General features: G+C 41.3%; 1 protein-coding gene across 1 annotated transcript in view; it reads right to left on the reverse strand.

Annotated features, from left to right (window-relative positions):
* Nucleotides 1–12,445, reverse strand: part of KIF15 (kinesin family member 15) — a 55,199-nt gene that overhangs the window by 24,704 nt on the left and 18,050 nt on the right. Inside the window, exons 9-16 of the mRNA XM_080673202.1 lie at nucleotides 11,253–11,378; nucleotides 10,965–11,087; nucleotides 8,757–8,880; nucleotides 8,152–8,228; nucleotides 7,721–7,930; nucleotides 6,461–6,638; nucleotides 3,070–3,211; nucleotides 1,478–1,619 (exon numbers count right to left, since the gene is read on the reverse strand). Of these exons, the coding sequence (XP_080529328.1) occupies nucleotides 1,478–1,619; nucleotides 3,070–3,211; nucleotides 6,461–6,638; nucleotides 7,721–7,930; nucleotides 8,152–8,228; nucleotides 8,757–8,880; nucleotides 10,965–11,087; nucleotides 11,253–11,378 (1,122 nt within the window). The remainder of the gene's footprint in view (nucleotides 1–1,477; nucleotides 1,620–3,069; nucleotides 3,212–6,460; nucleotides 6,639–7,720; nucleotides 7,931–8,151; nucleotides 8,229–8,756; nucleotides 8,881–10,964; nucleotides 11,088–11,252; nucleotides 11,379–12,445) is intronic.

Here is a 12,445-nt window from a genome sequence, read left to right on the forward strand (position 1 = left end):
AAACACCAAAACAAACAAAAACAAAAAGGAAAATTATTTTGTCCCCTTCAGATATGGGACAAACCCTAAAATATTATGTTAAAAAAAATCAAAGTAGCCCTAACCGGTTTGGCTCAGTGGATAGAGCGTCGGCCTGTGGACTGAAGGGTCCCAGGTTCGATTCCAGTCAAGGGCATGTACCTTGATTGCGGGCACATCCCCAGTAGGGGGTGTACAGGAGGCAGCTGATCGATGTTACTCTTTCACCGATGTTTCTAACTCTCTATCCCTCTCCCTTCCTCTCTGTAAAAAATCAGTAAAATATATTTTAAAAAAAAAATCAAAGTAGAATGATGTATATTATCTGCTGCTTGTATAAAATATGAAAAAGAAAGAAAACAAAAAGCAAAAACTTGGTGACACTGATTGCCTCCAAAGAGGGTCTTAGGTAATAAGTAATGTCATACATTTGTAGAGGAAGGACAGCAGACGGAAAGAGACTCATCACTGTATACCCTTTGTACCTTTAAAAATTCCAGTCATGTGAATTACCTATTCAAACAAATAAATAAAATAACTTTTAAAAGCAGTTTCTTATGAAATGACACAAAAAGCATCACTGCTAAAGACAGCATTAGATACACATCTATTTATTATCAAGTGTAGGATGTATAAGGAACATCGTTTTTGTTTTAATCTTAAGAGAATTCGGTACAAAAAGCTAAAATCAAGAGTAGCAGCACCTTCTTAACCTTTTGCTTCCCTCAAGTTTTCTTCTTGCTCCTCCATCTCAGTTTTTTTTTTTTTTTTTTTTTTTAATGAAGGCTATGGTTATTAAGGGAAAACCACTTCTGCTTTTCTGGTTTTCCACATTGTTACCCTGATCCTTTGAGGTCTTTGTCTTTAGGATTTCTATTCTTCCACAGCAAGCCTTGAGCACGTGTTACATTATAGCAACAGCTGCCATTTACTAAGATCTACCAGACTGACACTTTATTATCTCATTTAATGCTCTAAAAAACCTAAAAAGTGCCCTAGCTGTCTTGGCTCAGTGTATAGAGCATGAGCCTGCGGACTGAAGGGTTCCAGGTTCGATTCTGGTCAAGGGCACGTGCCTGGGTTGTGGGCTCGGTCCCCAGCAGGGGATATGCAGAAGGCAGCCAATCAATGGTTCTCTCTTATCATTGATGTTTCTTTCTCTCTCTCCCTCCCTTCCTCTCTGAAATCGATGAAAATATATTTAAAAACAAACAAAAAAAACCCTAAAAAGCAATTACGTTAGGAAACCCAAAAAAAGAACTTTCCTTTTTCGTTTGTTTGTTTGTTTGTTTTGGGGTTTCTTGGGAGGGAGGCGTCACTCCACGGTGCATTCTTTCCTCACCACCCTACCTCAGAACACTGGGTTACCTGCCTGCAAGGAGATAATCTGTGCCGACGCCATTACTAACACAGTGAGACAGCAGGATTGCAGGCTGAAGCACTGCTTCAGAATACCTACCTTCAGTGTTTCAGCATGAATTTTATTCAGCTGAGAAACTTCTTGCCGCTTGCAGGCTTTTGTTGCTTCCAAAAGGTTTTCGAGATTAAGGTTCGCTTTTTGCAAAGACTGAAGCTCTGATTCTAATTCTAGCTGCCTTCTCCTAATAGATATTATGAAATTGAGTATTTTAGGTAATAAGTAATGTCATACATTTGTAGAGTACTTTATAGTTTATACTCTCACATAACTTTATTGTTCTCTCTTTAAATCAGAGATATTCTTAGATTATTACCCTCATTTTCCAATCAGTTGAAATACAGCTCAGAGATTAATTACTGTTTAAGGTGTTCAACTAGTAAATGGCAGAGCTCCAATTCAAAAGCCCAAACAGCCCTGGCCGGAGTGGCTCAGTTGATTGGGTGTCATTATCCTGTGCAATGCAAAGTTCTTAGTTCAATGGCCGGTTTTTCAGGTTGTGGGCTCGATCCCCAATAGGTAGGGGGCATGCAGGAGGCAGCCAATCAATATTGTTTCACATCAATGTTTCTCTCTCCCTCTTTCTTCCATTCTCTCTAAAAATCAATAAAAACATCTTTTAAAAAATAAATAAAAGAGCAAAATCCATTTAAAAAAATCCTAAACAGTCCATGATGGTTCTATATGGGATATTTTTAAAAAATTTATTTATATTTTATAACAAGGTTAATCTCAGTTATAATATGAATTTTTTTATGCAAAGAGCATCTAGAACAGCTGTGGGCAAACTACGGCCCGCGGGCCGGATCCGGCCTGTTCGGCTGTTCTATCCGGCCCGCGGAGCCAAAAAAGCGGAGGGTTCTCTTGCTCTCCCCTCCGCTCCTTTACTTTGAATTTATATTAGTTCACACAAACACTCCATCCATGCTTTTGTTCCGGCCCTCCGGTCCAGTTTAAGAACCCATTGTGGCTCTCGAGTCAAAAAGTTTGCCCACCCCTGATCTAGAAAGAATATTAACACATCTGAAATTTAAAAATCCAGATTTCAGCCCTGGCCAGTTTGGCTCAGTGGATAGAGCGTCGGCCTGGGGACTGAAGGGTCCCAGGTTTGATTTTAGTCAAGGGCATGTTACCCTGGTTGCGGGCACATCCCCAGTAGGGGGTGTGCAGGAGGCAGCTGGTCGATGTTTCTCTCTCATCAATGTTTCTGGCTCTCTATCCCTCTCCCTTCCTCTCTGTAAAAAATCAATAAAATATATTTTTTTAAAAAATAAAAAATAAAAATCCAGATTTTATTCAAAACAACAGTGATTTAAATGTGGTGGCACAATAAACATTTTACTATGTAAGTTCAATAGGCACTCATCTCAACATTAAAACATTCATATTATCTAGTCCATTAAATATATTATTAAAGAGCTAGAGGTTTATGTCAATTATACCTCAATTTAAAAAACAAGTAAAAACAAAACTAGAAACAAGCCCTTTTCCCTCATGTCAAAACAAGTTAGTTGCTATATGAGAATTGTTAAAGTAAAATGCTCAATTAAATAAATGGTCAATGTCAAACCCTAAAACAAGTCAACACTAAAAGGCAGGAAAATAGGTAAGCATGACGTGCGTCTGCACTTTACCTCGTTAGTTCTTTGAATTCTTCATGCTCTTGCTTTGAGTTATTCAGTTCTGTCTGCATTTGCAGGAGTTGCGCTTTTAGCTTCTCAGAGTTTGCTAACGAACATGGCTCTTTTGCAACTTTAGGAGAGAACCCTTGCTGACCTGATAATAAGGAAACAACTTGGTTTTTGGAAGACAAAAATAGTAGAATACATTTCCTAAGTTCTCTGCCATGTATCCATTTTGAAGCACAAGGAGGAAAAAATGAGAAATGGGTTGGAAGGTGGACCCTAAAATACAAGAGCCTATAACTCAACAGGAAACATAAGATCCAACACAGTGTGGCAAAGAGTATTAGTTTTTTTGAGAATTTGAGAAGCCACAGGATGGGACGGGGCAGCTTTAAGACAACACCTTAGGAGCCGAGCCAGCAAGGACTGAAGCACAACACGCACAGTGCTGGAGGGAGAAGCATCGCTGGTGAGTCTGGCAGGAATTAGTACCAGCAGCTAATGTTAACAGTCAATGAATTTTAGGAAAGGAAACAAATAGCAAAGGCAGCAAGTTGAAAGAACTTGGCATCACCAACCAGAAAGAAAAGGTTAATTTTCAGGGATTCTTAGAAGAATGGATATGTTGACTGAGTTTCAGTGGGGAAATATGTAACAGTTCTCTAGACAGTGGTGTCTGTTTTGAAGATGGTGGGGTCCAGAAATTACCATTATTATCTTCCAAGGGTACTAAGTCACAGTATGGACTGAGGTCAAAATGACCAACAAAATGAGAGCGTTATAGGGAGAAGTAGTTGAAATAATACAGAAAAGCTGATTTTTATTGCATCTAAAATCTTAGTCTCTCCATAACCCAAATACCGAGAATTTTATTCTTTTATGAAGTCATAAACAGAACGGAGGAAGACTTGGAAAAGGACATTTTGGAAAAAAAGCAAACACGCTTCTTTATGAGTGCAGAATGATACAATCAAAACATTCTCAATTTCAACCTAAACAGAAACAAAGACTGAGACAGGGTATAATAAAAGACCATAAAAATATTCACTTTAAAAATGGAGCAACCACAGACCTTCCTACCAAATTCCAGAGTACGAGTACCAATAGCTGCCAAGCCTGTAAGTTAGAGTTAGTGCTAAGTCATTCACCTTCACAAAAAGTAAATGTGTGGAAATAGCCCAGCAGGATGGCCCAGCAGTTGAGTGTTGACCCATGAACCAAGAGTTTACTGGTTCAATTCCTGGTCAGGACACATGCCTAGGCAGCGGGCTTGATCCCCAGTGGGCGGTGTGCGGGAGGCAGCTGATCAATGTTTCTCTCGCATCATCGATGCTTCTCTCTCTCTATCCCTTCCTTCCCCTCTCTCTAAAATAAAATTTTAAAAAAGCAGACATATTTTTTTAAAAACTTGTGGCTGCCCGGCCAGTATGGCTCAGTGGTTAAGCATTGACCTATGAACCAGGAAGTCATGGTTCAATTCCCCATCAGAGCACATGCCTGGGTCTTAGGCTCAATCCTCAGTGTGGGGTATGCAGGAGGCAGCTGATCAATTATTCTCTCATCATTGATGTTTCTCTCTCTCCCTTTCACTTCCTCTCTGAAATAAAAAATATTTAATTAAAAAAAAATAGCCCTGGCCGGTTTTGCTCAGTGGATAGAGCAGGTTCGATTCCAGTTAAGGGCACATGCCTCGATTGTGGGCTCCATCCCTAACAGGGGGCATGCAGGAGACAGCTGATCAATGATTCTCTATCATCATTGACTAGAGGCCTGGTGGACGAAAACTCATGCACTTGGGTGGGGGGGTGGGGTGGGGAGAGGGGGGTTCCCTCAGCCCAGCCTGCGCCCTCTCGCAGTCCATGACCCCTCGGGGGATGTTCAACTCACGTCTTAGGCCTGCTTCCTGGGGGATTTGGCCTAAGCTGGCGGTCAGACATCCCTCTGGCAGCCTGGGAGCCCTCGGAAGATGTCCACCTGCTGCCTTAGGCCCGCTCCCCAGGGGGATCAGGCATAAGCTGGCAGCCAGACACCCCTCTGGCAGCACAAGAGCCCTAAGTCGTTAGTCAGACATCCTTAGCGCTGCCGCAGAGGCGGAAGAGGCTCCCACCACCACCGCTGGACTGGCCAGCCATGAGCTGGCTTCTGGCTGTGCAGCACTCCCCCTGTGGAAGCGCACTGACCGCCAGGGAGCAGATCTTGTGTTGAGTGTCTGCCCCCTAGTGGTCAGTGCGTGTCATAGCGACCGGTCATTCTGCCATTAGGGTCAATTTGCATATTACCCTTTTATTATATAAGATGTTTCTATCTCTTCCTCTGCCTTCCTCTCTGAAATAAATAAAATTATATTTAAAAATAAAAACAAGGTGGGGTGGGAAATGGGTCGAGGGGAGCTATGGGGAGAAAAAGGAGAAATAATTGTAATAATCTGAATAAAGATTTATTTAAAAAAAAAAAAAGAAAGAAAAAAAAAATAGCCTAGCTGGTTTGGCTCAGTGGATAGAGTGTTGGACTGTGAACTGAAGGGTCCTGAGTTCGATTCCAGTCAAGGGCATGTACCTTGGTTGCAAGCTCCTTCCTGGCCAGAGCCCTGGTCAGGGTACGTGCAGGAAGCAACCCATCAATGTGTTTCTCTCACATCAATATTTCTCTGTCTTTCCCTCTCACCTCCACTCTCTCTAAAATCAATGGAAAAATATCCTCGGGTGAGGATTTAAAAAAATAAAAGTAAACTTGTGGGAATAACATATAACTAACAGAGTGCACACTAGCAGGCATGACCAGCAACCATGACACCAGGACCAAAACTCTGTGCTGAGTCTGATCACGCAACATCTCTCACCATACAGACCGTAATCAGGCAGGTAAACATTTCAATTCTATACTAATTCATATTGTGCTTAAACATTTGTCATTTCAAATACTTAAAACAGGAAAGTTCTATTTCATAAAAATTAAATGTAATATCCAATCAATCTTTTATAGACAAAACAAAGATATCTCTTGCCCTGGCTGGGTAGCTCAGTTGGTTTGAGCATTGCCCCCATATGCCAAAGTTGTGGGTTTGATCCCTGGTCAGGGCACATCCAAGAATCGACCAATCAATGCATAAAAAAGTGGAACAACAAATTGATGTTTATCTCCCCCTCTCTCTCCCTAATCAATCAATAAATTAAAAACAAAAACAAAGATATATAATAGGTAGTTTCTTGCTACATCTACCAGCCTACATAATTTACTGCTCTGTGATTTTTGAGAAAAAGGTATAGAAAATGACTTTTGATTAACATAAAAGAAAAAGTATGTACATAAGAAATTAGCACACCAGGTTTAAAGGCAATATAAAAGCCCTTTAAAACAGCCCCCGCCCCAACAAGGCATGTATACAACAAGCACTTCTTACTTTTGTCATTTTTCTCTGTGCCAGATAGTTGGAGGAAAGCTTTCTCTAGCTTTGCAATGGTCTGCGCATCCACCTCTTGGGCTCTTTTCACAGACTCTAATAATCTCAGTCTTCTGTTCTCCTCCCTGAGGGAGTGATTTTCCATAGCATATTTGGCAACTCTGGGGTGGTGCTCTATCTGTATGACACAGAAGGATTACAGACTTAGCCCTAGCTGGTTTGGCTCAGTGGATAGAGCGTCGGCCTGCGAACTGAGGGGTCCCGGGTTCCATTCCAGTCAAGGGCCAGGTTGCGGGCTTGGTCCCCAGTGGGGGGCATGCAGGAGGCAGCCAATCAATGATTCTCTCACCATTGATGTTTCTCTCTCTCCCTCCCTCTCCCCTCCTCTCGGAAATCAATAAAAATATATTTTTTAAAAAAAGAATTAGACAAAAAGGATTACAGACTTATATTTGTACAAACATGTCCTTAATGAACAAGTCTTTCTGAAAAGCTGTTAGAAAACATTATGAACTGCTGGTGGTAGCCTGCTGCGACCACCATGGAAAGCAACGCGGCACTTGTGATCACAGAGTGAATATGTGCATGTCCTACAACTGTGTTCTAGGTTTAGGTCTGCACCCTTGAAACGTTCACCCAGGCCCCTAGGGAATAAGCATAGGGTGTACATCATGGCAAACTTTTCATGCAAAGGAGCCTACTTATATTCATTACACAAAGCAAAGAATAACAAAACTAATGACCAGGACTGAGCGACCTCCAAGATACACTATGTGAAAAAGGCAAGGTGCACAACAGTGTGCATGGTGAGCTGCATTTTGCACAAAAAAGAAGAAAAGTAAAAATATCTGTATTAGTTTGAATATGCATAAAACCTCTGGAAAGATACACAAAGCTGAAAACCAATTCTCTTTGATTTTTAAAGATGTGCCTGTATTAACTACCCATGCTTCCCAGGCAAAAGGAAAAGCAAAAACAAAAGAAACTTTAAAGGCTGAACTGTAGAGCCTACTGCTTCAGATAACCCCCAGTGCACACTGGGGCGAATCTGACTTGGCCTGCTGGGTCAAGAGCTTTTCCCTTCAGGTTTTACTATTTTAGAAAATGGGGGATAAAGGGGCCTGGGATTGTGCAATCATCCTGTCAGGTTAAGTCATTTAAAACAACTTCCACTGTATTTATTACAAGAATGTGGTGACAAATTTTTATTTGCCTTGGACTTCCTTTACATTCAGAAATACTGCAAATGGCATGACTCACTTGTTCTCGCAGAGTGTCAATCTCATCCCTTAATTCCGACAGCAAACGGTCCTGCTCCTCGGGCAGAAAACTTCCCCGCCCTTCCTTGTGGAGCTTCTCCAGGCGCATTATTTGATCCTCTCGGAATTTCACAATCATTTTATTAGACTGAATAAATTTCTCTTTTTTGAGGGTGAGGTCTTCTAACTGGGTAACTTTTTCTACCAGAAACTTAAGAAATTCATAATTTGGTTAAACATGAAAAATAATTCACCTTCCCTACATTTTCACAAACTAAGTCAACAAACACTGAGTTCCCATTTAATCTCAAAGGCAAGATTACATTTTTCACAGCCTTCCTTTTTTCATTTGCTGTCGGCATTTACTCCACTCAGAAAGGCACCAACCACATAGTAAAGCCACCCCCCCTTTATATGAATTCAGTTTCCTACCTTCTTCTCCTGTTCAGACTTCTTAAAGAACAACATTGCCTCTTTGAAATACTTCATGTAATCAGTCTCATCTTTCTCTGTAGTTGATCCAGTGAGAAAGGGAAAGGGGAAAAATGTTTATCTCTCACATTTTAAGACCAAGAAATGAGCTAAAACAGTCTTTGACTGCCTGCTCTCAATTAATCTAAAAGATTCAAAATATTATCAACAGATCACGGATTTTAAATTAACCCAGTCCACATATTAGCTATTCTTTGAAGAAAAACCTCTCTCTAATCCAATTTAGTAAACATATATAGATAACATATGATATAACCGAATCTTAGAAGTGGATCAAAATGAAATTTATTAGTGTCTTTTTAGCAGTTTTAATATTCAAAATTACTTCCACTCCCCCTTCCCACATATCTCACAGAACCCAGGACCCATGGAATCGGTCTCTGGTTACAGACGAAGTACCATGTTCCTATGTAGGTGAAGTAAACAGACACTTGTGGGAAAGTTTGGGAAGCCTTATTGTGTTGTGCCTGTCACTGGGGGTTCCAGCACTAATGTCCACACGTGGTCTTCCTTCCTCAGGATAAGGAACACTGTGCCCATCTTACCTCTGGTCAGAAAGCTTTCCGGTAGTATCTGCCCTACAGTGAGCTGGGCCAGCTGTTCTTTGAGCCTCTTCACTTCAGCTTGGAGCTGGCTCACATTGCCTTGGGTGTCCTCATTTACCACTGCCTGTTCAAGAATTTTTTGAAAGCATTAAAAGAACATTTTGTGGCCCTGGTCAGGTAGCTCAGTTGATTAGAGTATTTTCCCGATACACCAAGGTTGTGGGTTTGATGCTCCATCAGGGCACATATAAGAATCAACCAATGAAAGCATAAATAAGAAACAAAGCAATGTTTCTCTCTCCCCCTCTAAAATCAATAAATAAAAGAACGATTTGGGTGTTGTATAGTCTTGTGTTTATATTTGTATGATTTGGAGTGATTCTGCCTCACACACAGTTGAAAGGCCACCGGGACCGGTGTGCTGTACTGAGAAGAAGCGTCCTCTCCCTGTGTTCGGACCTACAGCAGAGCCTCTTCCCTCCTCCCCACTCCTTCCTTCTGCTCAGTTCTGCTGACTAGCCCTAGGCCCTATTGGGCTGGGTCAACCCTAGAATCTGGGTATGTTCACCTCACACTGCCTTCATTCTGAGACCTGGGACGGACTGCCCCGCCCCACGGAGAAGAGCAAACTCCGCAATGGCTGTCACTGTCCCTCTGTCATGGCCCGCTATAGGGGGTGATGACTGCAAGGCTGGCCTGAGCACCATCAGCTTGGCAGAAACCACCCTCGCCAAAGGAATCCAACCCTGTATTTCCTAACAGCTCCTCCTAAAAAGGATTAGTGTTACAGCTCCATTTCTGGTTTACTGCCATACTTAATGCTCTTTTAAAGAAGTAAATCTTTAAGAAATTTTCTTAAAGAAAATGTCTTAGAGACGACATCTAAGAAGTTGAAAACGCCTACAGAGTGATGAGATGAACCAACAGTTGAGTACCAACCAGATAAAAGGGATCCAATTGTGAAATACCCAATTCTCCAGTGAGGGAAAAGCCCCAGGGAAAAGATCTGACTAGCTCACCCTTAAACCAGTCCCAAATATCCCAGCCACTGCTCTGCAGCGACTTACCATTGAGAGTGACTACTGTTAGGCTCCTGGCTTTGTTGTTTCATGTGTTAAGAAGCCATTCTTAGTTGCTTCTGATTCTTAAGGATAGCTCATTATAAGGCACTCCTGTATATTCTGACATCACTGTTACATCAGTGACCTCATAATTCTAATTACTCCTGAGGTTCTCCACTCTCTTAAAACGTCTAGTAAGTCCCAAGAGCTTCTAGGATCAGGAAGTTCTAATGACTTTTTCTCCTTATATTACAGATACCTCACAAGGGGGTCATAATCCAATAAAATGAATGAATGACTAAGACTGCACTCCTGATTTACCCAGGGAAAGAGGCAACATTCTTACCATGATAAGATACGCAAGGAGTCTTCTTTGGGGATAAGAACGATCAACGTCTCCTTTGAAAGACAGAAGAAATTAATCTGCCAATTTCAGGCACTATGATTCCTTCCTTTGGAACCAAAGAGGCCTCCCACCTCTCCAAACAAGTGGGGAATCCTTGGTCTTTTGACAGTCTGCACCAGGAGTTGGGGCCACATACAGTCTGCTGCCTGTTGTGGAAAGTTGTACTGGAGCACAGCCAGGCCCATGTGCTGACATACTATCTATGGCTGCTTTCTCTCTACCAAGGCAGAGGTCAGTAATCCGGACAGAGACCACACAGTCCAGGAAGACTAAATGTTTACCACCTGATCCTTTACAGGAGTTTCTGGCCAGTGGTGTACATGAATATGAAGAGAGCTTCTTGTATAAAAGAAAAAATGGAGAATCTTTGCAGTTATAGGCAAAGTGAAAGACAAGGTTTGTCAACATCATCAAATTATTTTCAGGGTGAATCCCTATCACCACCCACCAACACACACAGGTCTGCTAGCATGGTTTAGGTACATAAATTCAGTCTCCAATCCTAATTACAAAGGTAAAACATTGCCTTCCCTTAAGAAAAAACTCGGCAAACAATAACAACCATAAGACCCAATCTAGGTCTCAAATTACATGAGCAGTACAGAAGGCTAGGAAAGATGAAGTAGAAATCTTGCTTAGAGTTAAACTTTCACAGCGACATAAAAAGCTACAAAAGTGAGATACTGCAAGCATAAGTATTTTTCTAATTTACCTTATTTTTAGTTGTACTCAGCATTTTACCTTATTTTTAATCAGCTTGGCCCTTTGAGCAAAATTCAGTGTTGATAGGGTTTCCCCAAAACACCTGGATCCAGGATGAACGTTTGCGACTATGGCTGTCCTGGCATTACCTCCAAGGGAATCCTGTTTAATGATATGAATGTACACATTTTCAGGGGAGAAACAATAAGACCTTTTTTAAACAACGAAAATGTACACTCTTACCACCAAGGCTGAGAAAATATCCAACTATCAGCCATAGTGCGCATAACCAAAAGAAGCGCCCAGGAGCCCAATGATGTACTTTACCCGGAGCAAGAAGGTGAGCTTGGAGTCTCTGTAGCAAATATGTCTCTGTTTTCCATTTCCCACATCCACAAGGGCTGTAATCACTTGGCCCAGGCAGCTCAGTGATCGGTTTATGTTACCTGCTTCCTAAGGCACCAGGGAAAAGGACAAAAGTGTAGGTGCACTGGTTTCTTTTTAGTATTGAATTAAAATATACCCAGCAGGGTGACAATTTTGAATGGAAAGGCAAGTCAGGAACATTAAGGATAACTTAACTTTTAAGCAAAAAGATGTCCTCAACTATCCGCTAATCTTTTCCTATTTGACACACACAGCGATTTTAGTATTCAAACCCAAAAATCATGTGAAGGAAAAACAATCAGTGGCACCTTATCACTGTAATGGTTTTACATTAATTGATAGGGAAGGCTGAAAACTTGGCCTAGGCCTAGGTCCTGAACCCCCTGAAGTATGAAACAGCACAGTTGCCCTTTCTCCTTATGAACTTGGCAGTTCCGGAACACTTTTATAGAACAGGCTTTCTGCATGAAATCACTCAAAATTTTTCTCAGTGTTTGGAGAGCTGAGAGCAAACTTGGTCAGGTACTCATCCTCAATGATCTATGCCACCTTAAACCACCAACCCAACCCATCCACTGACCTATGCTGAAATGCCCAATCACTTTTTTTTTTTTTTTAAATAAATCTTTATTCAGATTATTACAATTATTTCTCCTTTTTCCCCCCATAACTCCCCTCCACCCATTTCCCACCCCACCTTCTGCCCTTACCTCCCCCCCACTGTCCTCATCCATAGGTGTATGATTTTTGTCTATTCTCTTCATGAACCCCCCATACCCCTTTCCCCCTGAGAATTATCAGTCCACTCCCTTTCTATGCCCCTGATTCTATTATATTCACCAGATTATTCTGTTCCTCAGGTTTTTAATTCACTTGATTTTTAGGTTCGCTTGTTGATAGATATGTATTTGTTGTTCATAATTTTTCTCTTTACTTTTTTCTTCTTCCTCTTCTTTAAGAATACCTTTCAGCATTTCATATAATACTGGTTTGGTGGTGATGAACTCCTTTAGCTTTTTCTTATCTGTGAAGCTCTTTATCTGCCCTTCAATTCTGAATGATAGCTTTGCTGGGTAGAGTAATCTTGGTTGTAGGTTCTTGCTATTCATCACATTGAAAATTTCTTGCCACTC

Source organism: Plecotus auritus (genome assembly GCF_963455305.1).
Source record: "Plecotus auritus genome assembly, chromosome: 6".
NCBI lineage: Eukaryota > Metazoa > Chordata > Mammalia > Chiroptera > Vespertilionidae > Plecotus > Plecotus auritus.